The 27,996-nt window shown below is 50.9% G+C and overlaps 9 protein-coding genes across 9 annotated transcripts; 3 read left to right on the forward strand and 6 right to left on the reverse strand.

Annotated features, from left to right (window-relative positions):
* Positions 1-562: 562 nt before the first annotated feature.
* BP01DRAFT_423699 (uncharacterized protein) lies at positions 563-2,253 on the reverse strand (the record flags this gene model as incomplete). The annotated part of the gene is made up of 3 exons (XM_025579636.1): positions 563-1,226; positions 1,282-1,914; positions 1,978-2,253. The coding sequence occupies 3 exons, from the start codon at positions 2,251-2,253 to the stop codon at positions 606-608; spliced, it is 1,530 nt and encodes a 509-aa protein (XP_025431151.1). The 3' UTR covers positions 563-605.
* Positions 2,254-2,895: 642 nt separating this feature from the next.
* BP01DRAFT_341324 (putative amino acid transporter) lies at positions 2,896-5,052 on the forward strand. Its single transcript, XM_025573439.1, has 6 exons — positions 2,896-3,795; positions 3,848-4,007; positions 4,058-4,069; positions 4,119-4,323; positions 4,380-4,738; positions 4,805-5,052. The coding sequence occupies exons 1-6, from the start codon at positions 2,911-2,913 to the stop codon at positions 4,834-4,836; spliced, it is 1,653 nt and encodes a 550-aa protein (XP_025431152.1). The 5' UTR covers positions 2,896-2,910; the 3' UTR covers positions 4,837-5,052.
* Positions 5,053-9,000: 3,948 nt separating this feature from the next.
* On the reverse strand, positions 9,001-11,625 carry BP01DRAFT_341327 (RAD52 DNA repair protein RADC). Its single transcript, XM_025573440.1, has 6 exons — positions 11,337-11,625; positions 10,970-11,270; positions 10,806-10,892; positions 10,560-10,739; positions 10,327-10,504; positions 9,001-10,266 (listed from the first exon to the last, which is right to left on the reverse strand). The coding sequence occupies exons 1-6, from the start codon at positions 11,342-11,344 to the stop codon at positions 9,194-9,196; spliced, it is 1,827 nt and encodes a 608-aa protein (XP_025431153.1). The 5' UTR covers positions 11,345-11,625; the 3' UTR covers positions 9,001-9,193.
* Positions 11,626-11,759: 134 nt separating this feature from the next.
* Positions 11,760-13,153, reverse strand: BP01DRAFT_357119 (uncharacterized protein). Its single transcript, XM_025575119.1, has 3 exons — positions 12,831-13,153; positions 12,434-12,765; positions 11,760-12,374 (listed from the first exon to the last, which is right to left on the reverse strand). Exons 1-3 carry the CDS (start codon positions 12,913-12,915, stop codon positions 11,868-11,870), a joined length of 924 nt encoding a protein of 307 aa, XP_025431154.1. The 5' UTR covers positions 12,916-13,153; the 3' UTR covers positions 11,760-11,867.
* Positions 13,154-14,749: 1,596 nt separating this feature from the next.
* On the forward strand, positions 14,750-15,993 carry BP01DRAFT_296897 (putative integral ER membrane protein Scs2; the record flags this gene model as incomplete). The annotated part of the gene is made up of 7 exons (XM_025571861.1): positions 14,750-14,789; positions 14,861-14,931; positions 14,998-15,020; positions 15,090-15,148; positions 15,213-15,328; positions 15,397-15,501; positions 15,568-15,993. 7 exons carry the CDS (start codon positions 14,750-14,752, stop codon positions 15,991-15,993), a joined length of 840 nt encoding a protein of 279 aa, XP_025431155.1.
* Positions 15,994-16,790: 797 nt separating this feature from the next.
* Positions 16,791-20,695, reverse strand: BP01DRAFT_423704 (methionine aminopeptidase). Its single transcript, XM_025579637.1, has 11 exons — positions 20,609-20,695; positions 20,398-20,529; positions 19,729-20,324; positions 19,401-19,664; positions 19,185-19,346; positions 19,047-19,133; positions 18,959-18,988; positions 18,841-18,921; positions 18,313-18,573; positions 17,948-18,226; positions 16,791-17,851 (listed from the first exon to the last, which is right to left on the reverse strand). Exons 1-11 carry the CDS (start codon positions 20,646-20,648, stop codon positions 17,063-17,065), a joined length of 2,721 nt encoding a protein of 906 aa, XP_025431156.1. The 5' UTR covers positions 20,649-20,695; the 3' UTR covers positions 16,791-17,062.
* Positions 20,696-21,413: 718 nt separating this feature from the next.
* Positions 21,414-22,829, forward strand: BP01DRAFT_319917 (DnaJ domain protein). Its single transcript, XM_025572678.1, has 2 exons — positions 21,414-21,810; positions 21,918-22,829. Exons 1-2 carry the CDS (start codon positions 21,524-21,526, stop codon positions 22,624-22,626), a joined length of 996 nt encoding a protein of 331 aa, XP_025431157.1. The 5' UTR covers positions 21,414-21,523; the 3' UTR covers positions 22,627-22,829.
* On the reverse strand, positions 22,803-24,473 carry BP01DRAFT_416149 (porin). The gene is made up of 5 exons (XM_025579184.1): positions 24,371-24,473; positions 24,245-24,278; positions 24,075-24,163; positions 23,279-24,010; positions 22,803-23,217 (listed from the first exon to the last, which is right to left on the reverse strand). Exons 1-5 carry the CDS (start codon positions 24,416-24,418, stop codon positions 23,068-23,070), a joined length of 1,053 nt encoding a protein of 350 aa, XP_025431158.1. The 5' UTR covers positions 24,419-24,473; the 3' UTR covers positions 22,803-23,067.
* Positions 24,474-24,847: 374 nt separating this feature from the next.
* Positions 24,848-27,473, reverse strand: BP01DRAFT_357126 (asparagine synthetase B). Its single transcript, XM_025575120.1, has 9 exons — positions 27,340-27,473; positions 27,198-27,248; positions 27,110-27,135; positions 27,027-27,053; positions 26,938-26,973; positions 26,725-26,873; positions 25,407-26,662; positions 25,229-25,333; positions 24,848-25,164 (listed from the first exon to the last, which is right to left on the reverse strand). Exons 1-9 carry the CDS (start codon positions 27,363-27,365, stop codon positions 25,122-25,124), a joined length of 1,719 nt encoding a protein of 572 aa, XP_025431159.1. The 5' UTR covers positions 27,366-27,473; the 3' UTR covers positions 24,848-25,121.
* Positions 27,474-27,996: the final 523 nt, after the last annotated feature.

The raw sequence follows: 27,996 nt of genomic DNA on the forward strand, positions 1-27,996 counted from the left end.
GATGATAAGCCGAGTATCGCAACTGTTTGGTGGTTGGCGACAAAGGATTCACAACTAGGTCAACACCAATCCATGTTGGCCATCATGTCGGCTCATACAAGACTCAACCTTATTCCCTTGTTGCTCCTCGTCCTGCAATCACGCCTTCGCTCCTCCTTGGGTGAGATGGTGGCCATCAATTCCTCAATCAGGGGACCGTGCGCCTCAGCCGAGGCCTTCGAAGACTCCAAAGCGTTTGGCAGTGTTCAGATGCCTCAAGTATTTTTTACCACATCGGACCAGATTAGATGCACGATATACTCGATTATCATTGATTTACCCCGGTGCTCCCGATGATGTAATGGGTTATAGTAGGGATGCGTCAAGGGGTTCTAGCCTGTCAAGCGAAATACGACAGCGACAATAGAGCTGACAGATTTTTTGCAGACTATAATATAAGTATGTAGACGATAACCCACATCACTTGATAACCTCGAGTAAATTCCTTCAGGCTGTATGCTCCGAGCTATTTCTCCACGATCATCATTGCGTCTCGGCTAATCAGCTGACAATCATATATTATGCTGATGACGATGCCCATAAATATCGTAGTTCCTGATCTTTAGTCACAGATTTTCACATATCATGTCATCACCACTTCCGAAGGCGGGCAGGTCGGCTATGGGCCCTGGGGAACTCGACCACGGTGACAAACTCAAATTGTCCAATCCAGGTTGACTCATTGCAGCTGCTTGGTCTTCATTCGCTGAGTCGTACCAGCTCTCATAGACGGAGCTTACACAGTCAATTTGGGTTGGTAGGTGAGAGTGGTGAGAGTGTGTCTGAGATTCGCTGCTGAGCTTCAAATGATCTTCTGTGCCCAAGTAGTAGTCAGATGTCAAATCGACCTGCTCGAGAGCATGATCATACCAGTCGGGATCCATTTCCATAGAATTAATCTCTAGCAAGGATTCATCGGCATGTGTCTTAGTTGGAAGGATGGGCAAAGACACCCATGGTCTCAACTTCTGTGATGCTTCTGCTTCATATAGTTGTTTTTGGGCAAGAGTCCAAAAAGCCGTCTTCAAGATGTCCAGTGTGTCTGGCGCCGTCGATGGGAAGTCCTCCGGTATATAAATATCCTTCAAAGAACTAGTGAGATCTTGATGAAAATGCATTGGCAAATCCAACATGGACTTCATGGATTTGACGAGCGATGTTATCAGCGATGAACGTTGACTCATCGACTACCAAGTCATCAGAAGGCGTCACTATTATAAGCAACTCGACAAAACGACTTACTGTATGGTAACCAGGACTGAAGAGCGACGGCGCCATTTTTGAGAGGCTCGGCAATTGTCCTAAAGTATGTGTACCTTGCATTATTTGTCTTTGCTCGGAATTGCTGTCAATGAATAAGTGACTGATGCCTTTGCTTAGCAGTTCATGTAGCGCCTGCTGCTCCGGAGCACTTGACCGGAGGGTGCTATCTTGGCTATCATCTAGGTCTTCAAGTTCTTCCATGAATTCCTCCATGTTAGAGTTCTCAAGCATGTCCCGATTATGCAGTAGTGCATACTCAGAGGTGAGGTCCATCTCCGGCTTCTCAAATGCAGGACCCAACGCTTCATATAGCTCCTCGCTTACATGAGGCATTATCGGCACGCGAGAATGTGGTTGCACCTTCAAATCTGTGGGCATAAGATGCAGGGCTATGGTGATCCCAGAGACCGCCACAGTGTCGACATGCGGAGGAGGGATCAGGCTGCCCGGTGTCTGTACGGATACTGGGACTCTGCGGTTTGCGATTGGCAACATAACAGGCTGTGCAAGTGATCTCTCGATTCCGAAAGATAACTGGAAGAATGGAGGGTTTTCCTGATCACAAAACTGGCAGCTCTTGAACGTAAGAACTAAGCCCAACTCTTTCCAGAGCTGCGAATGAGAGTGCTGTATTAGCAGCATAACGGGCTCAGATGGGTGGGCGTCTCAAAGCACCTTTGAATAGCGTAGCATCTCCCCAGCGGCGGGCACAAAAGCGGAGACTAGGACATCTGATGCGTCATGAGCACTGATCTGTAGGTTCAATCGGGTCACTGATGCTTCGGAAACCCAAATCATTCCTCTTTCAAGCTGATGCTTTAGATCCGTACGGCGTGCAACACTTGAATTTCTTCTAAGAGGTTGTATAAGCATGGAGACATCCATTCGGAGGCTGAAATCTTTGTTGGTGGAAATAAAATCTGCACTGCCTAGGAAGTTATATAATTCCATTATGTGTCACCTGGTGAGGATCGTCAAGGTGGAGCATTCTGAAGTTGGGTGCACAGGCAGGCACTGGATGTGGTTGAGCATGGGACTCGGAGCATGGCGGTATATTTAATAGCGGACGCGGGCAGCCCTGACAAAAGTGTAGTAGTATGATCCATTTGATTTAAGTTAGTGTCATGGTTACAGAGAGATATTGGTACACTATTCTCAGCTCTGAACCTATGGGTATGTAGGATGCGCATCTTCTTCTCAAAATGGTTTCTCATAGTGTTTCTTTGCTTCTAAGGTTCATCAAATAGCTCGGGGCCTAGGCTACCGAGGCCCCAGACACACGATAAGCGAGACCAAAATAGAAAGCTACGGAGATGCACACCATGTGAGCACCGACTAAGAATCAGTCTGTGTTGTGGAAGTCTGTAATTACAGATTTTGATCAAGGCTTTGTACCATCAGGTTGATTACCATCATCTCAAGGATACAGTAGTGACAGTGCTTCCAACCTTAGGGACCTTTAGTTACGTAGCTACCTCGCCTTGTGATAGTCCCACTATTTTTGGAACCGCTTATCGATAAGAGTAACACGTGATCATATTTGATTATCTGGCCCCTAGACATCCTCCGCATCTGGGAATCTCGAATTCAGGAGTTCAACAATCAGCGATGCCCAGGGATGAAGGTGGAAATCATTTCCTGGCGGACAAAGGTAGCCCCAAGGGGCTGGATTCCCAGCCCCTTCTTTCATCCGTTGAGGACCACGAAACCACAAACCATGCAGATTCCGTCAGCGCGACCCGCAGCGGACTGCCGCATCACTCTTCTATATCCCAGCCGGTCCCAGAAGGACAGCGACGCACCCCTCGGACCATGAACCGCGTTCGTTTCGACCTGGAGGAGGAACCAGAAGAAGAGCGTCGCTCAGAACATGACTCCCGCGATTCAGACGATATATCATGGCTTGAAGAAGAGGACTACGGTCGCGGTGAGGGTAGGCGGCGCCAGATGGTTCCTTTGTTGACGGATATCGAGGCACCAAGTGTCACGCTTGCGACTTCAGATGAATTCTTCCCGGAAGAGCATCTTGAGAACGCTCGTCCAAGGAGTGGAATGCGCATGGCTTTCATGAACATGGCCAACAGCATCATAGGAGCCGGCATAATAGGACAACCTTATGCGCTGCGCCAGGCAGGATTAGTTATGGGGCTAGTGCTGCTCGTTGGGCTTACGGTTGCGGTGGATTGGACCATCCGGCTTATAGTTGTCAATTCGAAGCTAAGCGGAGCAGACTCATTCCAGGCAACAATGCAGCATTGCTTCGGCAAAAGCGGGCTCGTCGCAATCTCGGTTGCTCAGTGGGCTTTTGCTTTCGGTGGTATGATTGCCTTCTGTATCATTGTCGGGGATACTATACCGCATGTCCTAGGTGCCTTGTTTCCCTCGCTGCGAGACATGTCCTTCCTGTGGCTCTTGACTGACAGACGAGCCATCATTGTGCTTCTTGTCCTGGGGATCTCATATCCGCTGTCGCTGTACCGGGACATTGCCAAGGTTTGGTTTTCCACGTTTCTGCACTCCTTAAATATTTCTGACATCTCGATAGCTAGCAAAGGCATCTGCGTTAGCCTTGATCAGCATGGTTGTGATCGTCATTGCCGTGATCACCCAGGGCTTTAGAGTACCTTCCGAGTCGCGCGGCGACGTTAAAAGTCTACTGTTTGTCAATTCGGGCTTCTTTCAAGCTGTCGGAGTAATCTCATTTGGTATGAACCTGTCCTATATTCGATACGGTAAATTGTACTAATGGGCTCAGCATTCGTTTGCCGTAGGTAACGTCCTCCACATTACACCACTCTGGGACTAACAATTGGAAGACCATAATAGCCTTCTCATCTATGGCTCACTCAAAAAGCCGACTCTGGATCGTTTCGCGAAAGTGACACACTACTCGACAGCAGTCTCTCTTTTGACCTGCCTAGCCATGGGTGTTTCCGGGTTCTTGTTCTTTGGCTCTCAGACTCAAGGCAATGTGCTTAACAATTTTCCGTCGGACAACTTCCTGATCAATATAGCCCGGCTGTAAGTGATATTCTCACCGTTCATGTGAAAGAAATCGGTGAGACTAACTTTGCTAGATGCTTCGGGCTGAACATGCTCACAACTCTCCCCCTAGAGGCATTCGTCTGCCGATCAGTTATGACAACTTATTACTTTCCTGATGAACCCTTCAATATGAACCGGCACTTGATCTTTACCTCGGCGCTGGTTGTCGCTGCGGTTGGCATGGCTTTGATTACCTGCGACCTGGGCGCAGTCTTCGAGCTAATCGGCGCAACGAGCGCAGCAGCACTGGCCTATATTTTCCCTCCGTTGTGCTACATCAAGCTCAGCAATGCCTCCCGCACAGCAAAGATTCCCGCGTATCTATGCATTGTCTTCGGAGTTGTTGTGATGGCAGTAAGTCTGCTGCAAGCGGTCGCAAAGATGATAAGCAGTACGTACATGACCCTTCTTCGAATGCTAAGATCTACCCTGCTGATTAGCGTTACCTTTCTGATAGATGAAGGCGGTGCAGGCACCTGTAGTGCTTAGACGGAGTATTACCCAGGGACTTAGATCCTGCAGCCTTTAACCTTTTCTTCAATCCATGTCTTATAAGTGATAGACTTTAGCCAATTCTCTGGTTCACAATAATGTACATAAAGGATGGTGTATGACCGAGTAGAGTCTCTCTGCCCATGAGCACTAGGAGATAGCCCGAGGGGGATAAAAAAATAGTTGCTTTGTTTCAAGTATACGAAGATATCGAGATATTACCTTGAAATCTTGTGGGTGCTAAATAGGTTAGCATTCATCATATGGCTTACTACTAACATCCTTCTAGTAGGGTTTTCAGACAACGAGAAACAGAACTGAGGAGGTAATGGGAGGGGCTTGCGACACAACTTTTCCAGAGCATGCCATCATTCACTGGATTCGCTCTGCGACGTTGTAGGCGTTTGCATGATGGTAACGCAATTGTCCATTTCCATACTGCCTGCCTGCCTTCCTTCCCCACACCACATCCCCCCATCAGCATTGGGTTCTGCACATTTTGCAAGCTTTCTTTTCTTGCCTTGTCTTTCCCTTTCTTCTCGTTCCAACGTTCTCAACTTTCAAAGAACAGACAGGTTGTACATTTTGAACTCACTCGGAAAACTTGAATGTATGAAGTACTGGTCTCGTAAGTCACCTCTTCTCATTCTTTTTCTCCTCTCTCTAGCCCCAGTCAAGTCTTCAGTGAGTTCTCTCTGCTGAGACTCGTGTCTATAACACACGCATGACCCTCGGTAAATCAGCTTTCTGTGGATTGACCTAATCCTGCCCCTGTTGCTTCAAATCCCACTCTCTTTATTTCCCCCTTGATTTCTTACTGAGTGGCATCTAGTCAATCCTTCAACCGCCAGTGACTATGGATCCAACTGCTACTGAGCGCCTGAAGAGGCTTCAAATGGTAAGCTGTGCGAACCTACCGAGTACCACCTATTGACTCAGTTCCCTTCAACTAACATGAAAGCCTTCATGAAGAGCGACCTCGGAACCGCCAGGCGAGAATATATTTCAACCCACGATGACAGAAAGCGAGCTTTCAACGTGAGGCTGGAACATATCGAGGCATGCAGAGAGTCCAACAAGCCTGGAACAGAAGCCCAGCTCATGGCGCAGAGAAACCGGGCACAACTCGCTGAATGGGCCAGTAAGTGCATTCTCCAGCATCCTTTCTATGGATCTGCTTCTCCTTTAGCACGTTTTGTTTGTCTCTGACGGAGTTTTGAAGATATACACAAGACCATTGGAGACACTGGCGACCTGGAGGATCTTGACAGTCTTCTTGATGGCCAGACCCATCGTCTTGGGCTTGTGAATAGGGCCAACTCTAGAGCCTACGACATGGGTCTAGTGAGAGGAGGTGTGAGTCGTGGCCGGGGTGGTGGCGTAGCAGGGACTCGAGGTCGTCAGAAGAAGCCATGCATATCGGAGTAAGCCGACTCAAATAATCAAAGTCAGAAAGCTTTAACTTACACATGAAGCATCAGTATCAGGGTACTCGGTCAAGGAGGCGTTTTGAAGATTGGAAATCACATTTCCAAAGTAGACCAGAGGCAGACACGTGAGACCTCCTTGTCATCCAGCCACACTCCATACTCTATTGCTCATCAAGTCTTTCTAGTTACTCGAAAGCCGGTCCCTAACCCGACACATAAAGTTCGAAGGGCCATGTAAGTTATCTTTTCATTTTCCCCACTAGCCCATCTGATGCCTGTCTTCAGGGTTGACTATTCCACAAAACTCAGTGCCCCTGAGGATTTTATGGCAGCTGTTCAAGAGATGGTCAACGCGAGGACTTCTAAAATGAGGCCTGCTGCTGTGAGAACAATTTCTGATGATGACAGCTCGGCACCAAGCCAGTTACCCCTCGCGCAGAAGAATCGAAGTCAAACTTTGCCTCGTCCACCGCAGCCTGCACACGGAGCTGATATTGGCCAAAACCAGGAGCCTTCTTCCGCCACTAGACCTACCCCGACTCCTTCGGGAAAGTCTGCTACTCCTCAGGTTCAAGCACCTAAACTTCTCACTCAAAGGCCTTCAGCTGCAACCTACGACCCCTCGAGTCAAGCATCTTCTAAGAAGCACTGGCCTTCGGAGGCGGACTTAGCGCGAGAGCCGAGCAGAAGAGCACCTTCTGCATCAATAAAAACAATTCAATTCTCTTCTAAAAAGACTGCGCTCTCGTCCGCAAACGAAATCAAACCCTCAAAAAGTCAAAGGATGTCCTCTGCAGCGCTGAGCCCAAGCCGAACAGCACATAGGCAGGATACACTGAAGATTGTTTCTACTGCTTCAAATCTCGGCAAGGAACACCCACCGAGAGCTCCTCCCATTACGTCTCCACCATCACAGGCTGCTGCACAAATATGCTCCACTCCGATGCCGCAAGTTCTAAAGAATATGTCAGCACCGTTGAAGCGGGCTACAAAGCATATTTCAGGAGAGCCAGCGTTTCCAGAAGATGTCAAGTCTTCATGTTTGTCAGCGAACGGAGCCAATCGCGCGTCAGGGAACCATGTGACTGTAACAAAAGAGGTTGTGGGCAGAGTAGTCGTGCAACTGCCCACCACAAACACAACGGCTCCAACAACGCCGAAGAGGTCAAATGGGACTGGAACTTCGGTTCTGCAGGAGGACGAGAAGAAGAAAGTACTTCCGGCTGTGGCTTGTGGTGAGCTTCTCGATCTCAATGGGCCTACGTCATCCAAGGATGAGCTGGCTCAACAGGATCTTGCCTCTGCAGTTGTAATGAGTCCCTCGTGTCATGACTTAGCGGGACTTGTCTTCCGCCAGGGTAGTACACAGTCTTCTGCTCCGCCAGATTCATCCTCGAGTGAAATATCCTTCACACCAACTAGATTCCCAGATACTGAAAGAGCACTTTTTAACAAAGATACCACCGTTGCTGGGCGTGGGGCCGCCGGTGATAAGCTGGTGATGGAGCAACGTATGGATAGACTTTGCGTTGACCTGCGGCGCACTTCATTGTCAGCTGCAGGCCGCGAATGGTTCGAGGACTTTCACGAGGAGGGCAAAGAAGGGGTTATATCTGAACCACCAGATAAGGAGAAGATTACATCTGAGCCACGAGAGACGGAGCAGCTCAAATCCGAACTACGCGAAAAGGAGGAGCTCAGTTGTGAATTGCAACACTGCCGTGACTGCGCGGAACGTCACAAGACTTATTGCCAAAGTCCGCTAGCTACTGTACGGACTAACGCAGCTCGTGTGAAGCACCCTTCGACGCCTCTTGCACACAAGTCTCAGTCCCGCAGCCCTGCTGTGCAGACACGCTTCAAGGCCGATGCGCCACCGTTTTATCCAGCCCCTCGCTCTCCTTCGACCAGCAAATCCAACACCACAAACACTGAATGTACACTTCGCGGACTGCCTGAGACACATAATATTTTCGGTCATCTCATTGGGGGTCATTTGCTACCCGGTAGGAATGAGACACGGGAGTTGGCCACTTTGAATGGAAAACAAGTACATTTATTCGGAGATCATCAACTACCCGGTAGGAGTGGGACTCGACCTCTCGATGGTAAGTAGTTACTTCCCTTCGAGTCCCTCTTTCCTAACGGTCTTGCTTATTCTGAAACCTTGATAGCGCAGACTCTCGACACAGGCGAGCACTCCGTCTCCGTCCTTAGCGATGTTGTGGTGCCGTCCTTTGCTGGGCGATTCGGTCCAACCACTCCCGCCACTACTCCAGTCAGGCTGAGCCCAGTATCACCAGCTCTGTTGCGGGCAGACGTAACCGCCGCTTCCCCCGCATTACAAAAGTCCATTCACGCACCGAAGATGCTCCAGAATAAGCCTCCAGCAGTCCAGGCGCCCTCGAGAGGATTGGAGGGCTCCAAGTATGCAACGTCCGCGCTAGACAAGCCTCTGAGTTGAACATCTCTCTACCCCGAGTACGACATCGTTTCTACATGAGGTCAGTCTCGTTCGATTCAACATCAAGCTCAGAACTGGAAGTCGTCTGGGATCAATTACATGACGTTATCCTCTGCTCTGAGTCCTTCGGGACGAGTGTAATCGGCGAGTACTGCAGGCCACCTTTATTCTAAGTCTGCCGCATCTTACGTCAAGTCCTTGAATGTCTTGTTTCTTCACAGATGTGCAAAGCCCGCATGCTCGTTGAAAAAAAAAAAAAAAACACGTGTTTGTAGGTCCAATATCAATTCAATCGTCCAGCGAGCAGATCTTATTGATCGAACCAGTCATTTCATTTTCGTTCCCATACCTAGTCCCTGTAACGCCAACAGACCCCATGAAGACCCTTAGTCCGAAGATGAAATATGAATATGAGGAAACTTCTTTCGATCCATAGAGTATATAAATAACATGGCCACTTCTACTGCTTCTGGGGCTGGGGCTGAGGTGGCGGTTGCTGCTGAGGTGGTATTTGAGGCACCCCACTCTGGTTCATCCTTGGTCGCTTCGGATCCACGGGCCCCGGTACTGGAGCAGTCCCACTGCCGCTTGAAGCCTGAGCATTCGTCATATCCGACAAGGGAGGCCGTTTACCGTTGACATTCTGAGCCGGAAGAGGACCGCCGCTGCCTCCGCCGGGCGGCCCTGGACGGTTTGGCGCAGCAGTAGCCGTGGCCGCTGCATTCCGAGGATCAATGCTTGGACGGGTCAAAGGCCTGTAGGATGAGGTGGATGGACCCCTGTTCATCATGGGACTGCCGACATTATTGCCCCCGGGGGCGCCGATCTTCCGGTGCAAGTCCTGCGAGGGGTTGATGAAGTCACGCACGGCGGTGCTGCCAGCAGCTGGCGATGCGTTGTCTCCCCCGGATAGCATGGGTTTGGAGATGGGCTTGCTGGTGCTGTGATCGAAGCCGGCGGTTTTGCGGATGGAAGGACTTTCGGCATGCGGGTCGAATACCGGCGCCGCGGCGGGAATTCCGCCATGAGGATTGTCTCGGAGGAGATCGACGGCGCGCGCGGAGAAGAATGAGGCGGACGGGGTCCCCGGTGGGAGGGAGTCGGTTGTACCTGTCGCGCCGGCTTCACGTTTGATGGGAATAGACATCTGATAGTTAGTCCCGGCTGCTGTTGCTACCGGGGCTGCGGCTGCGGGCACATTTGGAGGTGGGATCATTCTTCCATTCTGGAAGTTTGGCCGGGGGCCCGGAGTAGGCGCGGGCCTCTGTTGATCGCCAGCTGCGGGGGCATTGGGGTGTCCATTGAACGGCTGTGGAGTAGGGTATTGTTTAGGGGCTGGTGGCTTGGAAGGCGTTACCAGAGCCGAGTGAGGTCTGGCCGGTCCCCGGTAGTTATTGTTATTAGCGTAAGGTCGTTGATGATTGTTAAGCGGTGTAGGCGGTTGCTGTGGCCGCTGTGATTCGGGCCCTAGGACCACCTCGTCTGGGTTGCCCGTTGCACCGACTCCGAAATCAGCTTCGTCGAAAAGATCACCTAACACACAGGGTTAGCGATCACTTCGGGATTAAGTGCACGTGCGAGAACACCGCGTACTTCCAAACTCTCCGTCGCCGTCAAAAGCCATTGAATCGTCGAAGTTGGGCCGTTGTGCGATGCTCGCTGGACGCGGCGGCAGATCATCGTCCTCTGGTAATGGTTTGAGATTTGCGGGTTCTTTCTTGACTGGAACAAAGTCCGGGTGGCGATGCAGCTCATCCACGTCCCATCGTGCCTGATTGGAAGCAGTCAGTGGGCGTGAGAGTTCTTTCGTAAGGTTTCACACGTACGGGGGCAGCTTTCACTTTGGTGACTTTCGAAACATAGTCCTTGTCGTAGATACAGTTGCCCAGCACATTGCCAAAGTTTCGTAATGCACGCTTCAGCGCATCTGTGGTTCCTTCTTTCTTTGCCTTCTCGAACGCAGCTGCCTTTCCCTTGCAGTTCTCAATGTGGCCGTACCCAATGTCCTAGTGTTCATCTACTGCGTTAGCAGCTATTGTCTGGCCGACGCATCTTCAGTCCAATGCGCGTACCTCGTGATATGTGCCATCTCTCAAAGTAACCCTGACTATCACAGACAGACCAAGGCTGATTTTGCCGGTATGCTGACTTTCTTCGACCTTAACAATCCGAGCTTTATCAGTATCTGACCCAAGACCGCGCAGCAGCCGGAGAGGAAACCAGAAAGAAGCCATACAAAGTCAATCTGAATGTTCTGGATCGAGCTCGACCACCCGTTGAAGCCAAACACCTCGTTTGCAAGGTTGATACACTTATCAGCCGATAGATAGTGTACGCGCTGTCCCGAAGCACCCGGTCTAGATGAGATGTATTCGGGCCCTAATTTCTTATCGAGACGTGCTTGCAATGTCGCGATCTCCTGTGCGGTGTATTCGCTGATGCGACGTTGTGGTTCTTCGAATGGGTTGGCGGAGAGACCCCCGCTTGAATTGGGCATCGTGATGGACGCTGGGCCGCCCCGGTGCTGGTCGCCAACACTAAAGACGTGCGCGGTCGGTCAATGCTGGCTTCATTTGGGGTTGAAAGGCACAAGAAAAACTTACGCGGGCATAGCAAATTTTATGTCCTTGTAGATTCCCGGCTCCAATATGTCATTGAGCAACGACCACCATATAAGTCTATGATTGCGAGGTCGACAGATGATGTTAGACCCCTCGGGACGTGTTGAGGCGCGACGGCAGCCGACACGGCTTTATCGCGATCTCACGTGACGGTAATCGACGCTCAGGATGGCGATGGAAGTTGTCAATTCACACAAATGATTTCATTCAATAGTACGATCGTCAGTGGGCTATATGCTTATATGACTGAACCAAGGAGGTTGGTTGAAATGTATGATGACCCTTAATGTCATCGACGTGGACTTAAGCGAGGAAAAATGAGTCAATTATCGATGAAGGCAGGCGGAATCAGGCAACCTTCAACTCTTGTACCTCCGTATCTCCAATGCAACCGTAGTCCTGTCCCTTTGCTCTTATTAATATCTTGATTGTTGTCGCTATCTCCTTCAATGTACTTTCTATAGAAAATCATAGAGGGTAGGCAAGGTTAAACCAGTATAACAACAATCGAGTTCACTGAATCACAAGACTCGCGCTCGGTATAAGCCCCAAATCCTTCAAGGATTCACCAAAGAATTCCGCATTGAATACTTTCCGAGGAAAGTTCTGGACGAAGCTCTGCACTTCAATGCCGTCTTCCTGCTTGAGGGCTGCGGCAACTTCGAATAGGGTGGTGGTTACTGGGAGAGTCTTCATGACGTTGCCCTTGGGCGTTTGGAACCGCAGACGGGTCTCCGTATAAGCTGATGCAGGCTTCGAGGCTACCGGGCCAGATGTCGTCGCCGCTGGGACTGGGACTGCTTGTGCAGGAGGCGCTACGCCAGCTCGCTCGGCTTTCTCTCGCTCGGCTCGGAGTCGTCGCTCTTGCTTGTCCGCTTCGATCCTAGCCTTGACCCGCTGTTTCGCTTCAATATCTGCCAGCTTATCCTTCTTCTTTTGCTCCGCTTCCTTCAATCTCTGTTTCCTCTCCAGCTCCTCCTTGACATCTTGTGAATCTTTGTTGGCTTTCCTCCGGATTTCCTGGTGATATGGTGAGTGAGTATGGTACAAGTAGTCAGCTGCAACGGTAGTTAGCGTACCTCATTCCTCTTCTGATCAACCTTGTCCTGCTCAGATTGCACCGCCCGCTTGGCGGCAAGTTTCTCCCTCAGCTCCTGAAGCCTGGCTTGTCTTTGCTCATCGGTCAGTGGCGCGATCTCCTCTGTCGACTCAGAGAAGTCGGTATGTTGAGATTTGGATGCGTGAAATTCAGCTTGGGCGTGGCCCCGGAACTTCTTGCCACACTCATTGCAGACCAGACTACGAGCCTCTTCATCAGGCGCATTTGCAGGACCCTCAGCCTCATTTTCTTCCTTTATCTCATCGAGCGATTTGTCCTGGTTCCGCTCGAGCCACTCTAAAGCCCCTTGTACTGCGTTTGTGAAAAAGGAAGAACGTCAGTATTCAGCGATCGCAAAGACTAGAGAAGAACCGTACTTCCGTTGCCTTTGGCTACCGCCAGCTGTGCTCGTTCCTTATCAAAGCCCATCTCGATGAGCTGATCTAGGTCGGAGGACGCCATTGTTGCGCACGGTAGGAGCAATGATTGCTCAATTAAGCGATCGATCTGAGATCAAACAAGTGGGCGGACCCAGAAGCGAGGTAACGAAGCCGAAGCTGGAGCGTGTAGGGTGAGAAAAGTGACCGACTGGTATGTAGCACCGCCTTTCTAATTCAGTAGTTAGAGTTATGGTGAGTGGTTCGATGGTGGAGTGGATGAGGCTGGAAAGGTCAACATGGAGCACAGGCAGCGGGTGACGTATCGACAAAGCTCGCGAGCGGAGCGGAGGAACAATCAATCAAGCGCGGGATGACCCGCCAGCTAAGCTTGGGTTCCTCTTGCACCCCAACGGTCTGGGCCTCTCGATGCATCCGCAAGTCTTCGCAGCAGCCATGAGATTGACACATAGAGTTGAGCCGTGAAGAGAGAGTCTCATACTATTTGAGCTTACAAGGGGGTCCATACGCTGACGGTCAACCTTCTAGGATCGTTTGCCTCAAGTACGGTGTACACAGACAAAGTCTCATCAATTATTCAGCAGTTACCACGAACTAACTAGTTAGTTAACTACTAGGTAGTTACAGTAATGACCATAATTATCGCCTTACTCAGTAGATCACAGATCCATCCCCTTGTGTCAAGCTGAGGCCTTAGGCTCCTTTGTTTTGCCTTTTCTGTATTCATCTCACACAGCTTTACCTCATGAATCTGCATAACAGGAGCGTGAAGCTCCTTCGCACCAGCTGCGCCTGAGCCGCGTAAGTACTGTACACGTTGTTGCCGATGGTAGTTACCTTCGTCGAGTGTTCTTTCTGCTCGACGTGTAGCGTAGCGGTGAGTCGCCCGAGACCAATGGTGATGCTTCCTGACAGACTCAAAACATCGGTGTGCATAACAGATTGTCATCATGAGACCACCTGCCCTTTGAGATTTACGAAGCCCTTGGAGCCATAAAGGTAGCGAAGTGAGACCGCGCATTCCAGAGATCATGACTGACGAACTAAGGTAAAGGTCCCGTGGCTTGCAGAGGTCTGGATTGTTCTTTACGAGACCATGAGAGGTCAATGAAGCATGTAAAGACATTGGTGACCTCTGGTGGATAATCGAGGAGTTGTGACTTGGGAATACTCATGTCCATACTGTGAGGAGAATGTCAATCAGTAGAGAAGTATTTTTAGACGTCACTGGGCTGTGGATCCCAAATCTACGGAATAATCCATAGTTATGGAGTATGGATCCAGACAGGCGTGTCCGATAACTGATGGAGCCGGTAGATCTCTCAAAAATGTCCGATCGCAACGGCCATGAGCAAGCAGCAACCATCTCAGCACCATGTTCAAGTACGACTGTACTGTACCTTCGTCACCATCTCTCTGCCCAGGAATGCAGGTACTTGTCAAATAATGGCCACGATTGCCTGAAACAACATGTCAAACCGCCCTGATGACATCACCTGACCTGAACTCCCATGGTCGTGCTGAGTCAGCTAACCCCGGCCCAACCAGCAGTCGCGACGCCGGAGTCCAACTCATTCCATCATTATTCATGTCTCCGTCTCTTCTTCCTATCTTCTCCCCCTCCCGATTCCAATTGCGCCTAAACATATATTCGTCTGCGGTTGGCTCGAGGTTCCTCTCTGTGGCCATCTTGTTCAGCTATCTATTCTTCTCTTGATTTTGTCAGGTAGCGTTCCCCACTGTCTCTCTACGCTGCTGTCAAACCTTTGACCCTGCTGATTCTCTTTGAGCCTCTAGCGCTCTCTAAGACTCCCGAGCCGTTCCTTGGTACCTACACCACCCTTTATCCGCACGCCCTCTTCCTTCCCGGTCGACTACCTCTGCACCGCGCATTCGCTATGTCTATCATTCTCGATCCCCCGGAGCTGGGCTTTCAGCGTGAGCGATCTTCCCTTTCCTCTGGTCGAGCATCTATACAGCCGATGGATCACCCCGCTCACCAGTTCCAGGCCCCTTCAACCGTGAGGTGTGCCAGATGTTACATTTGAAGAACGAAAGTGCGGAGCCTGTTGTGTTTAAGGTACGTGTAAGAAGCAGACATGGTAGATGATTTGAGCAAGGCATCTAACAAGCTCCCGTACACTAGGTCAAAACCACCGCCCCTAAGCAGTACGTGGCCACTGCTGCTCAGCACCCCTGAGTAACCGAGAAGTTCGAATTACAACTGACTGAGACAAGCTACTGTGTACGTCCCAACTCGGGCCGGATAGACCCTGGCAAACATGTCGATGTGCAAGGTCAGTCTCTCGGGGGTTTTCACTGCCTTCATATGCTCGGCTTGACCTCTGACCAGTCAAATAGTTCTGTTGCAGGCCATGAAGGAGGAGCCTGCGCTCGATGCCAAGTGCAAGGACAAGTTCCTCGTTCAGACTGTCGCGGTCACTCGTGATATGGAGTTCGCGAATGTTACCTCGATTGTTAGTCTTGCACATTTCACCCGGGCCGTCAAGTCCAGTGCGGAGCGTTACCTAACGGTATTTGATAGTTTGAGAAGGCCCCCAAGACAGCACTCCAAGAGCGCAAAATTCGTGTGAACTGGCTGGCCGCCGAGGATACCCCAGCCGAGGAACAAGGAGTCGAGCCGACTGGCGTAAGTTGTCATTTCAGCCCCTTACTTTCCTCATTCCTCATTCCGGTGACTGATTACTTTTCACAGAATGTACCGGATGAAGAGCCTCCTTCCTACACTTCTCCGAACCCCAACTACCAGACTCCGGCTGCTGCGCTTACGAAGAGCGCCAATGACACGTCACCCATCCCACCGCCAGATTTCAGCGACAAGACCATGCGGGAGGTTTCTAGCCCTCAGACTATCGGAAGCTCGGCCACGTCGTCAAAGTCACCCGTTGAAACTAGCGAAGATTTGAGAGCCCAATTGTCCGAAGCCAACTCGCAAATCTCAGCATTGAAGGAGAAGTTGGCAGACCAGGGTTTGAGACAGCGAAAGATCGGAGCCGAAGTCGAGAAGGCGCCTGCGTCATTGGCGCAACAGCAACCACAGTCCGTGGAGGCTGGTGTGCCTGTGCAGATGGTGGCTGGTCTATGCCTGCTAAGCTTCTTGATCGCGTACTTTTTCTTTTGATCGTCTTGATTCAATCCCACCTTGTGACCACTCTTTTGATTTCCCTTTCCTGTGACCCTTTTTTCTCATTATATTTCTTTACACACCAACTGTATCCCCTTCGGTCAATTCCCTTGCTCTACTACATCAACAGCAACAGCAGTGGTACGGTGCTTTATTTTTCTTTTCTGTTTGACGGCCCTTTATTCTCCATGGTCGTACTTATTCGGCCCGGTTTCCTTGCCGCTTTCTGCGATTTGATCACCCTTTTGTCTTGTCCTTAACTTGTTAATTGTCCACTCCACATTTGATGATACGATGTAAATGGAGGCAGAATTTTCGTTCCAGTCAGACATGTTCAGACATGGAAACCCGATGTTCCATCATCTAATGTCGTGGGGAAATCAAGCTATGCTTCGTGAAGCCTAGACACTGATGACATATTCCACAGTGGGACAGTCCAGTACCACATACTTCACGCGCTGTCATGTCGGAAGCCATCCTGAATCTGAGTTTGTTGGTTCTTGATTTTGTCGCCTTCGACTCAATGCAACAACAATGCTTTTCTTCTCGTCCCTTGTCATTGTGTCCGGATCTTGTTCGATGAGCAAGAACTTGTTCTAGACGGTCTTCACGCCCCTTCTTCATTCAGGCAGTGAAACCCAATGAACTATTTACGATGATGATACACCACTAATGTCCATAAACCCATGCTGGGAGTCAGCCCCCATTTTTCTCATACTGTCTCCGGTATTGTTCCAATAGCTGCTAGTCCCATGATAATGAACTCATTCCTCAACTGCGGATGGCTTTTTAGACGGTTCATCAATATATTCTGGCTAGATGACGATCGGGCTACCAATCAAACATTGCGAATCTCCATCTTGTTCGGTTACATAACTCGGAGCCGCGCAAACCAGTCTGTGATAGAAGGAGGAACTCAAAACTGAAGACCGGGCGAAAGATATATGTCGTGTCTAGTTGCAAGCATAGTATCTGGATAGTAGTACACTTCCCAAGGCTGGATGTGGGGTCGTCAATCAAAAAACACCGTATACAGTAACGTAATGAGGTCGATAATGCGAGCAAATCAGTTTTGGATCTCGCTTTCCTTCCACCCATTTTCGGGTTCCTGCGGACCAGCCGACGAGGAAGCCGAAATTCCCTCTCCACCACGACCATTGCCGCCTCCACCCACAAGACGACCGCCCTGTGCTCTCTTGACGCGACACCACATGCCGACGTTCTTATCCAGGATGAAGGTCCAGATCACCCACACCCAGCTATGGTGGCAGGGTAGTGGCTCATAGAACTCTTTGGCGATGCGATGGAGTTCATGAAGCCTGGTCCAGGGTATAGCGGGGAAATCATGGTGCTCATTGTGCAGTCCGACATTGTATGTAAAGAAGTTTAGGGGCCCATAATAGGAGTAAGTTTCAGGCGGGGGAAGAGAGTCGAGCGGATGCGGAACCAGTTTGGCGGGGTCCTCTTTACTGTTCTTAAGCTCTTGAAGAGACTCGGTACCGTGTGAAACCTGAGAGAAGAAGTAATGTTCCGCGATGAAGTGGCCGGCGCAAGGGTGGAGGGAGCCAGCGAGAAACGAGCTCATGAGAAGGTAGAGGACGGGCTGGATTGAACCACCGCAGAATTGAATGAGAGAATAGTCGAAGGAGAGCTGGACAGCGAGGTTCAGAAGGTGGATGTGTGTGAAGGGAGGGCTATAGATGAACATAGGCCGGACGGCATAGAAAAAGATTTGGAATGTGCAAAAGAATGCCTTGCCTAGGAGCGAATCAAGGAAGAAGGCTTCGACGGCGGTAGGGAGGTCGGTATCCAGCCCGCTCACACCGAGAGACTTATGATGGGTGAGGTGGTAAGGCTATGTGGTCCAGGATGGAGTCAGCATTTCTGCAGTGGGTCGCCACGTCTCCGCAGCGAGCGCTTGAGCGTGCGAGATTTCTTTGTAGCGACATACCCGGAAGGCGGCACTGTAGGGCAAGCCAATTGGAAGGTTGGCAAATATGGCCAGTAGTCGGTTGGCCATGGCGGACCGGAAGGCAAGGTTGTGGGAGATCTCATGAATTGCAAGGAAGAGGTTTTGGTTTGAAGTGGCCCCAATTACGTATGCGGTTGCGAGAAATTTCCAGGACAGCATGGAGGTATTGCGGAGGAGGTAGGCGCAAAGGATCTGAAGAAAGACGACACCCAGAACGACATATTTGGTCAGGGGCTCTGGTCCACAGAGCTTGGTTACCTACAAAGGATCGAGAGCTGTTAATGATGGACTGGTCGACGGGGATAGAAGACACGGTTGAGGCCGTGGGAATAGGTACGACGCACCTCCGGATGAGCTTTGATAATAGCCAGGCGCCTGGATCGATGAGGCTCCTCCGTGTAAGTCCAGAAAAAATGGTCCTCAACGGCAGATTTCTCCGGAGGGGCGATTCTGGCGGAGAGCTGGTCGCCTTGTGTTATGTTCTGGGCATCCTGACTCTTGATCGCAGACACGCGGAGATGCGGCGAAGTTCCAGCTGCGGCGGCAGCTTCAATAACGGAGGAGGACATACTGAAGAGAGCAACAATTGACGGTGGAATGAAAGGCTGGTCTAATGGCAAGTCGACGCCATGGATAAGAAGAATAGACAAGGAAGTAAGGAGATGAGGCGAGAGGGCAAGGTGGAAACAAAAGTGATCTGATTAAGCAGGAAGCTGAGAGGCTCGGAGCACACGCTTTCCACGTGGGGCTACCCGCATGTTGACTACAGTATGGTTTGATTCATTTTGTTTAACAAATACAGCGCTCAATTGAGTGAAGATGGGCCAATCGTGACCCTAAAAATGCCGATGCTGTTCATTTTTTTCTCCTACAAAATCCTGTTCTGAGAATCTTATCAATGCTAGATTGAGCAAGTATGTTGCATGCTCTCCCAGACTTGTAGGCGTGCAAACCTGCATTTCTTTAATAGTCGTCTCCACGACTAATTACCTCCTTTACGGTAGGTCTGAGAACAATGGTCTATGATAAGGTTAGCGTGCGGGAAATAGAGTCGATAAATACTGAACCGGAGACATACGTGTTCGTACTGGGCAGTATAAGAGCCCTTGATATCGCAGAGGGGAGGGTAGTCCTGTACAATGCCTGACTGCACCAGGTTGTTCAACTGTAGATCTTTGTTAGCACGAGGCCTACATGGAAGCTGCTCTGCGCCTACCCCAAGGAGATACTTGTCTTGACCCAACCGGTCGAGATATCGACGGCAGAAGGGAAGAGTTCCAAAATTTTTGTTGATAACGTTCAACAGATTCTTTGCGGAAGAGAGACGTAAAGGCACCGGAGTAGCGTTCGGAACCAGCGCATAATGGGAGGTTTCCATCTAAGCATAGGCCGTCAGTAAGCGAATGGATTGACCTGAACACTCAGCACTCACATCCTCGTGCACATAGCCCTTTCCGGTACTACCGAAGGTCTCGATGGCGAAGACTTCACCCTCCTCCATCTTGGTCTGATCTCCGCCCTTCACGATGGGAACACTCTTTCCACCGTGGATGATGTGCTGGTCAATGTTGTGACCGTTCAGGTTTCGAATGCATTTAACGGGGTGCACAGTTCCGTTGATTTCGCACTCGTAACTCTCCATGACTTCCTGGATGGCTGCACCAATATCGCTCATGCGGACATCAATACCAGCTTCCTGAAGTTTCCACAGCCGATTAGTTCATGGTGGACAAGGAAAAATGTATATACGGAAACCATACCCGGATACCAGTGTTGGTGGCGTCCTTGACGGCAGCCAATAGAGGGTCATAGACAGGATCGAAGGCAACGGTAAAGGCACTATCAACAATGCGTCCGTTGATGTGGGCTCCGAAATCGACCTTCATGACATCGCCCTGTTGCAAAACCATCTTGTTGCCTGCATTGGGCGTGTAGTGGGCGGCACAGTGGTTGATACTCAAACCACAGGGGAAACCCATACCACCCTTAAGGTTGTCACCCTCCTCCAAGCCCTGGTGGCCAGTAAGAGCACGGACAGCGTCCTCAATACCCTCAGCGATTTCTGTCAAGGTCTGGCCGGGCTTGATGTTCTTCTGTGCATATTGACGGACCTGGCGGTGCACCTCAGCGCCCTGACGGTACTCCTGCAGGAAGTCATTGTTCATGCGGTCGAGATAACGCTTCTCCTCGTTGGTAGTCCGGTAAGAGTTTTCATTTTGATACTCAACGATTTCTCCTTCGGGAAACTGGCTGTTCGGGAACAAGGTCGAGATCGGGACGCGCGGAGGAGAGCTCTGGACCTTGGGACCGCCCTTCTTCTTCTTCTTGGACTTGCGCTTCTTCTTTTTCTTGGCGGCTGCAATCGAGAAACGCCATGTTAATCCTGAATCGTGGTGTATGTAGTCTGTGAATAAGCATGCAGGTCATACCTCCATTGGCTGCACCTTCAACGCCAGCGTTATCCTCTACTTCATCGTCGTCGGAATCATCCTCCGCATCTCCGGTTCCAGCCTGACCAGCGGCGGGAGCGTCGACCTTTGCATCGCCGCTCTGACCGTTGACTAATGGCGCGGGAAATCTTATCAGTCACATGTCGAACCAAGGGGCCAGGGACCAGGAATAAGTGGGCACGTCACTTACGGTCGAGCTTCTGCAGCTTTTCACTAGCCTGGGCAGCCATGTTGAAAAAGCTGGAGAGAAACCGGGTATGGTATGAGTGAAAAGAAAGGATAGAAAAAAGGAGGGGAAATGGAAGTCCGGCGGAGGCGACGGGGAAAAGACGGTCGGTGCCAAGACCGAAGATTGAATGCGATTCGGCGACAACACCAATTGGCGAATGAGCCATAATTATCAGTTTCTACACATGATCAGTGAAACTAGGAACACTGACACTGGGAATGCAATGTGCGATGATCGAGTAGTTCCAGCGCAAAGACATAAATAAGCAGCTCAGAAATATCTTGAGTAGTCAATGGAGACTAATTCCCAGTTAAGTGCTGGACATCGCAGTCATCCACTCCCAGCAACGAGGAAACATATTGAGACACTATTCGCCATCATGCTTAATGATACTATTTAGAGTACGGAGTCTGAAACCATCAGCAAACTAAGATTTCCCTCAGGTTTAGCAGAGGTCTTCCTACACTCCCGCGCAGCGAAGTCCATAAAGATCGGGATCCAAGCTTTAGCTCAATTGAAATATAGCATCCTAGCAGCCGTGCAGTAGCGCCAGCCCTGACGCAGAGAAGAGAACCCGGTCGTGTGTGCTTGAGCCCAGCCTTACCATAGGACGGAGTAGTTTTTTACTATGGAGTACTTCGTACTAACTTATTACACATAGTATACCTGATCAGGCTGATCTAGCCTCGATCAGATAAGCCACCCGATGACGCAGGCCCGCCTCCGTAGAACGACGGATTTTCGTTCCTCAACCACCTCCTACCCCTACTGTTTCTTCTCATTCTCGAATCCTCACTGTCCTTGATTGGTCTTGCTTGCCAGATATTTGTAACTCACACCACCAATATTATAGGTTCTCAGCTATAGCTTCGGGAAATGTCACTCCCCTGCCTGAGGACTGCATCCTATTCCATTGCCTCCGCCACTAAACGTCAATGCTCTAATCCTCCTCATCTTCGCCCAGGTCCAGCTCTGACATTGACTGACATACACACGTTCCACACTCATTCGCGCTCGTCCCCACCTCCACCAAGACATATCTTCTCAAAAACACAAACTACTTTCTTCTCAACCAAATCCCGCGATCTCGCGTCCGCCCGCGAACCAAACTACTACGAGGTCCTCGACGTCCCAATAACCGCCTCCCAGGGCGAAATCAAAAAGTACGTCTATCCTCACGCTACCTTTCTGCTCCCAGATCCCCCTTTTTCTCTCACACGGCACGAATCAGACGAACTGACCTTCACCCCTCCTCCGTCGTCAAACACAGGAAATTCTACACCCTTTCTATGCGCCACCATCCCGACCGCAACCGTGATGACCCCACCGCCTCCTCCCGCTTCGCCCGCATCTCCTCCGCCTACAACGTCCTCAGCCACCCGAACAAACGCGCCGCCTATGACCGCGACCATGGCATCTACGCTCAGTACCAGAACACCCATTCCACCGCAACCGCCGGCCAGCACCCCATGGGCAGCTACAGCAGTCACGGCGCGAACCTCCACACGAAGGGGGCATCCTACGCCGGCTCCCGACCCGCCAGTGGGTTGAGTAACCGCCGTGGGACGTTTAGAGGCCCGCCGCCGAGTTTCTACGCAAATGGCGGGTATGGGCGCACGGGGAGGACGAACCCGGGGCCGGGGTCTGCTAAGAGTGGAGGTGGTGGTAGTGCTGCTGGCCAGAACACCAACCCGAAAAGTGACGACGATCCGACTTCTTTTATCGATAGGAACACGGTTCATCATTTCAATGCGCGGGGCCACTACAAAACTCAGACCGCCGAGGATATGCGACGGAAAGAGCGGAAAGAGCGAGCCACGCACGCTGCCCTGAATAATCAGTACCTTGGGAGCCCCTGGGCGGCCGCCATGCGATTTGCCGCCGTGTGTGGGATCTTGGCTGGGGCGGCAACAGTGGCGGGATTTGTTCAATGGCCGGGTGAAAAAGCGAGAAAACAAAAGGATCAGTTGATTTCATGAACACTTGTGTCTTTACAGGTTGGTCCTGGTATCTGTTTTTGAGTACGTGACCCTGTTGAGCTCGGTTGGCATTGGAAGGGTTCGGCCAGATAGATTGACATGGTCTCGGAGTTCGGCGGTTACAGTATCTATGTTGGGATGGGTACCATTCAGCAGGCTGGATTAAATGATATCTTGAAGCATGTACATTAATGAACAAAGGGAATTGTAGACTTGATATACACTTATCGTCGATAGGTACGATACATGATTATTAACTAGACATCCATAACACTCACATCCACACACAAGACCAACCCTGCGCAACCCAACAGCCCATCCAGAGACCAGAAGAAGACAATCAAGTTTCTACTCTCGAATAGCTTCCAAATCAATGTACCTGGCTAAAAGTCGTATGCACTAGACGCTGGCTGGGGACAGATGCTGACTATGGTAGCTCATCTAAGCCTCAAAGGTGAAGCTGGCGCCAACCTTGTGGGCAGCCTGGTTCAGGTTCTGGGTATCAAAAGAAGCACCAAGGCCAAGAGTGACACCAGGGCGGAGGAGAACGTTGTAGGCCAGAGCGGCAACACCACGGTCGTTGATCTTGGCCTATAATTGTGTTCGAACAAGTTAGACCTTGTCACGCTTGACAGGCAAATCAGACACATACCTTAGCGAAGGAAGAGGGGTCAAGGCGGTACTTGCTGGCGACCTCGAGGCCGACGGAGTTACCGGTCTTGGAGTCCCAGGTGGCCTTGGCACCAGCCTCAACCTGCTCGTTAACGCGGTGGTAGTAGCTAGCAGAGAAAACGGTCAGGTTGTTGCCAGCGGTGATGGCAGCAGAGTACTGGGGAACGCTGTAGCCGACGGCAGCAGAGTACTTGGTGATGGCAGCCTTCTGGACATCGTAGCCACCCTCAGCACCAACAAGGAAGCCCTCGTGGCCGAGAACAGCGTCGAAGTTGGCGGAGGGACCGTTGAGGAGGTCGAAGAAGGCACGGGCGTGGAGATTGGGCTGCTTGAAGTGGAGGTTGAGCTTAGCGCCCTTGGACTGCTTGGCGGGCTGGTATTGGGTGAGGATCTCAGCCTTGAGGCCCTTGGCGATGTTGTTGTCGAGCTCGAGCTTGGTGTCGAGGGCGTTGGCAGTGGTCCATGCCTGGGTAAGGGTGAGGCCTGAACGAGGACGGAACATTAGCACTACCGCATGCTGGGAAATCTTTGACATGACTTGGATGAAGAGGTGCTCGGACGGGACATAGCCACACGCGAACATGAGCATGAGCCTGTGCTCGGGCACTTTTTGAGGTGGAGGGTCGGGAGGTTTGCGCAAGGGATGTTCGCGTGAAATTCTGCGCGATTTGGGGCCTTTACCAGTAGGCTTGTCGACGTACTTGGCCTCGAGCTATTGAAAGGATGGTGGTTAGCATCCAAGCAATGCGCTTCATGGTAATCCGAGTCACACTTACGGAGCCAGCAATGGGACCCTCGTGGGCAGACTTGCCCTTCACGTTGAAGGTGACGCCATTGGGGGCCTTGGACTTGACCTCAAGGCTGGCTGGATAGTGTCAGCAGGAGTGCGCGCCAGCAAAGGTTGACCGCGTCATCGAAGGAGCGCGGAAGGTAGTGGTAAACTTACCGGCACTGGCGTGGTAGAAGTCCTTGTTAAGGAGCTATTGCGCTGGTTATTAGCACGAAAATCCCTTCCTGGAACTCCTGTCGTCCAGAGTGTTAAATTTCAGAACGACTGATGAGGACAGCGTACATCGTTGGCCGCCTTGGCAATGTCGGAGAAAGCAGCAGGAGCAGACATTGTGAATGGAAAAGGTGAGTGGAGGAGTAGAAGGTCTTGGTGGTGGGAGGTAATGGACGGCAGAGAATGAGGTGACGAGGGGAGAAGGGAAGGGAAAGGGAAACGATGGGGAAACAGGGCAGGAAGAGGTCGAGGTTGAGTTGCCAAAGCGGACAAACAATGGGGAAGCCACGGGAAGAAGTCTTCTCTGTGATTGGTGGATGCTTGGGCACCGGTAAAAGCCGCTAAGTCTCGTGATGTTGATGCCTGGGGCCGTGCTTCTGTTCCCTTCCCTGCAAGCTGAGTTGGCGCAATCAATAGTTACTTTACTCCGCAGTTGGCGGAGTCGTCATTGTTGCCTCGGCTGTGATTACGGATTACGGTGAAAGGGATACCAGCGATCGTTTGACCGGCATCACTCTCATCTGCATTTCTACTTGAATTATCGTCTATTCAATCCCATGACAGTCTACATCACGAAACATTATAACATACACTCCATCAAACTCCTTGCACTCTATCCAAAAAGTAGAATACATTGGGGATATTGACGCTACAACCCCAGACCATCCTTAACCCAGTTTGTGAGATGAGATGATAAATAAGGCAAGTCTTACTTTTGCGTCCCAATGCCTGACTCTAGGATAAAACCACCCATGCATGCTTCTATACCCAAAAGTGTTGAGGGCCCGCGCAGATTACTTGGGATCGCATAAAAACTCGTTTAAACAGCGTTGTCATACTTGGCGTTGTGGGTGGAAATGGCTCTGGAGACACAATCACTATTAGCAAGCATGACCTTTCATTTTGGATTCAACAGCATTTGCTTACCTTCCACTAGGGTCGGTCTGCTTGGACCATGTGGGTACCCAACGTTCGACAGTGCCCGCACAAGTGGGGGGGAAGTGTTCATCGAACATCATGCGGTACCAGTACCTGGATTCGAAAGTTAGCTCACAGCTCACAACACTTTGATGCTGACACAGAATATAAACATAGCATCACATACGCTTCCTTGGTGTCGGGGATATCATCTCCCCACTCAGGCTTGGGGTTTTTCATCATCTCATCGGTGATCTGCACCTCCGCCTGATCCTTGAGGCCATCAATCCAGCTGTAACCGACACCGTCGCTGAATTGCTCCTTCTGGCGCCACAGAATGTTATCAGGTAGGTAAGGCTTGACATCGGGCTCGTCGGTGGTATCGAAAGCCTTGCGCAGAATGTACTTCTCAATGCGCTCCTTGGTAATCATCTTCTCAGCAGGATCAACGCCCATGCAAGTCTCGAGGAACTCCTTGTCGAGGAAAGGCACACGTGCCTCCAAGCCCCAGGCGGAGGTAGACTTGTTAGCTCTAAGGCAGTCAGCTAGGTGAAGGTTCTTCACACGTCTGACAGTCTCCTTGTGGAATTCCTCCTTGTTGGGAGCGGCGTGGAAGTACAGGTATCCACCGAAGATTTCATCACTGCCCTCTCCACTAAGAACCATCTTGACTCCCATGGCCTTGATCTTGCGGCTCAACAGATACATGGGGGTGGAAGCACGGATGGTGGTGACATCGTAGGTTTCGAGGTGATAAATGACATCAGAGAGCGCGTTGAGGCCGTCCTCAACGGTGAAGGTGAAGGCGTGGTGCTTGGTTCCAAGGAACTTGGCAACCTCCAGAGCAGCCTGAGTGTCAGGGGCACCAGGAAGACCAATGGAGAAAGAGTGCAGTTGTTGGAAGGTAGTGACAGTGGAGAGGTCGTTCTCGTCATCGATACCAACCAAGTCGGATGAGATTCCCTGCGCCTGAGCACTGCGAGCAACCTCCTGCATGCGCAAAGTCTCACGCTGAGCAATGGAGGCAACCAAGCTGGAATCAAGGCCACCAGACAGAAGAACACCATATGGAACTTCAGCCATCAGACGCTTGCGCACAGACTTCTCCAACGAGTTGCGAATGACCTTGTAGTCAATAGGAGCGGAGGGGACATTGGTGGCGTCCCACCACTTGGGCTGGAAGTAGCGGGTGAACTCGCCGGTCTTGGAGTCAAAGACATGGCCAGGGGGGAAAGCCTGAATCTTGTCACAGACGGGGTGCAGAGACTTCAACTCAGAGGCGAAGTAAACAGCACCGGGAGTCTGGGAGGACCAGCCAATATAGAAGCTGGTAATTCCAATGGGGTCACGTGCAGCGACAACCCTGTCTTGCTTTTTGTCATAGAGCACCCACGAGAACATGCCGTCGAGGTGCTTGGGGGCATCCAGTCCGTATTCCATGTACTGGTCATTCATCAGCTTCTGTTATGAGATGGAACAAGTCTTCCAGATTTCGTCACACTCACCAGCGGGATTACAACTTCACAGTCAGAGTGTGTCTTGAACTGGTAGTCGGCCTTGAGGTGCTTTCTCAGGATGCGGTGGTTGTAGATCTCGCCGTTGACAGCCAGAGCGAGAGAGCCATCATCATTCACGAGAGGCTGAGCGCCGGAGTCTTGAGGAAAGATTCTTGTTAGGTGGTTTTCGAACGCCTGAAGTGTGGGCAACGAAGCACATACCGACACCGACGATACACAAACGCTCGTGTGTGAGGACTATATGTCAATCAGTATTTGCAAGTGAAATAACACGGGTGTACTCGACTCACTGGTGTTCTCAGAGATGAAGCTTCCGCCTGTTCATGGGTCAGAAATGCTACTCTCCGCCGCTCCCGTAAGCACTATGACTCACTCCAATCGGGACCACGATGGCGCAAGCTAGAAAGCGGCAATCAGCAAGGAAAATATCAAAGGTGACCGATATGAGAGCGATGACTTACGCCTTGGCCATGCGCAGGGCCGTGGGCTTGAATGCTTGCACATCGGGGTGACTGTGTGGCAATGGTTAGCGATCGACTCGAGCCCGAGCAATGTAGCGGTTCGAGAAAAATGGAGGACGAGAGTGACGAGAAAAAGACGTACTGATGACACGCGAAGATACCACACATGCTGGGCGACAACCAATTGAGCAGTCACTTGAACAATCGGACAGCAGAAAACCCGGGAAGCAATTGACCAAGCGTTTGGAAAATCCGTCTGGGGGAGGAAGAGGAAGCAGATGAATTTAAAATATGAGACCGAGTAAGCCCGTTCCCGGCGGGGCGGAATTGAGGGGCGATTTCGGCCAAAAGTAATTGGACTGACTCACCCGATAAGATAACCGCGCATCCTTCTCGGCCGTCGGACCTTCCTCCCCGGCGCACTGGAAGGTCACTGGAGGTCGTGGTGTCCACAACTGTAGTACTCGCTTGATAGCCGATACATCATATATGGGGAAGTCTATAATGCGATGCAGTAATATACTACTTAGTATTGTATGCCTGTCCTAAGTAGGGGTAGGTTGCTAATGTTTACCTCTGTGCTGCTTGCATGGACTAAATCGGTTGCAATCTAGAATGTATGCCAAGAAACACGAACGGAGAACACCAACCCGATGCCCTCGGCCTAAGATCTCACTCTCCATAACGCCATGCAGAGCCACTGCGGTTTTGTCAACTAGAATACGCTATGCTTGTCGCTAGAAATCAGAGACGGGTCAATATCGGTGAATACATGAGAAGATCCGGCCAGCAAGTAAAA

Source organism: Aspergillus saccharolyticus, assembly GCF_003184585.1.
Source record: "Aspergillus saccharolyticus JOP 1030-1 unplaced genomic scaffold BP01scaffold_16, whole genome shotgun sequence".
NCBI classification, from domain to species: domain Eukaryota; kingdom Fungi; phylum Ascomycota; class Eurotiomycetes; order Eurotiales; family Aspergillaceae; genus Aspergillus; species Aspergillus saccharolyticus.

Excerpts from the sequence above, each read along its gene's own strand:
- BP01DRAFT_341324 (XM_025573439.1), top strand. The coding sequence starts at position 2,911 with ATGCCCAGGGATGAAGGTGGAAATCATTTCCTGGCGGACAAAGGTAGC. Across the intron at positions 3,796-3,847 it reads TGTACCGGGACATTGCCAAG|CTAGCAAAGGCATCTGCGTT; the intron begins GTTTGGTTTTCC and ends ACATCTCGATAG. Across the intron at positions 4,324-4,379 it reads CTGATCAATATAGCCCGGCT|ATGCTTCGGGCTGAACATGC; the intron begins GTAAGTGATATT and ends TAACTTTGCTAG.
- BP01DRAFT_341327 (XM_025573440.1), bottom strand. Across the intron at positions 10,740-10,805 it reads GAGATGGCACATATCACGAG|GACATTGGGTACGGCCACAT; the intron begins GTACGCGCATTG and ends GATGAACACTAG. Across the intron at positions 10,267-10,326 it reads CGGCGACGGAGAGTTTGGAA|GTGATCTTTTCGACGAAGCT; the intron begins GTACGCGGTGTT and ends CCTGTGTGTTAG.
- BP01DRAFT_357119 (XM_025575119.1), bottom strand. The coding sequence starts at position 12,915 with ATGGCGTCCTCCGACCTAGATCAGCTCATCGAGATGGGCTTTGATAAG. Across the intron at positions 12,766-12,830 it reads GGTAGCCAAAGGCAACGGAA|TACAAGGGGCTTTAGAGTGG; the intron begins GTACGGTTCTTC and ends TCACAAACGCAG. Across the intron at positions 12,375-12,433 it reads TTGATCAGAAGAGGAATGAG|GAAATCCGGAGGAAAGCCAA; the intron begins GTACGCTAACTA and ends CCATATCACCAG.
- BP01DRAFT_423704 (XM_025579637.1), bottom strand. The coding sequence starts at position 20,648 with ATGGCTGCCCAGGCTAGTGAAAAGCTGCAGAAGCTCGACC. Across the intron at positions 19,134-19,184 it reads AAGACAAGTATCTCCTTGGG|TTGAACAACCTGGTGCAGTC; the intron begins GTAGGCGCAGAG and ends AAAGATCTACAG. Across the intron at positions 17,852-17,947 it reads CCTACAGTGCCGCCTTCCGG|CCTTACCACCTCACCCATCA; the intron begins GTATGTCGCTAC and ends TGGACCACATAG.
- BP01DRAFT_319917 (XM_025572678.1), top strand. The coding sequence starts at position 21,524 with ATGTCACTCCCCTGCCTGAGGACTGCATCCTATTCCATTGCCTCCGCC. Across the intron at positions 21,811-21,917 it reads TCCCAGGGCGAAATCAAAAA|GAAATTCTACACCCTTTCTA; the intron begins GTACGTCTATCC and ends CGTCAAACACAG.
- BP01DRAFT_416149 (XM_025579184.1), bottom strand. The coding sequence starts at position 24,418 with ATGTCTGCTCCTGCTGCTTTCTCCGACATTGCCAAGGCGGCCAACGAT. Across the intron at positions 24,011-24,074 it reads AGGGTCCCATTGCTGGCTCC|CTCGAGGCCAAGTACGTCGA; the intron begins GTAAGTGTGACT and ends TCCTTTCAATAG. Across the intron at positions 23,218-23,278 it reads ACCCCTCTTCCTTCGCTAAG|GCCAAGATCAACGACCGTGG; the intron begins GTATGTGTCTGA and ends ACACAATTATAG.
- BP01DRAFT_357126 (XM_025575120.1), bottom strand. The coding sequence starts at position 27,365 with ATGTGTGGTATCTTCGCGTGTCATCA. Across the intron at positions 26,974-27,026 it reads CTTCATCTCTGAGAACACCA|TCCTCACACACGAGCGTTTG; the intron begins GTGAGTCGAGTA and ends ATTGACATATAG. Across the intron at positions 26,663-26,724 it reads GTGAAGTTGTAATCCCGCTG|TACATGGAATACGGACTGGA; the intron begins GTGAGTGTGACG and ends ATGAATGACCAG.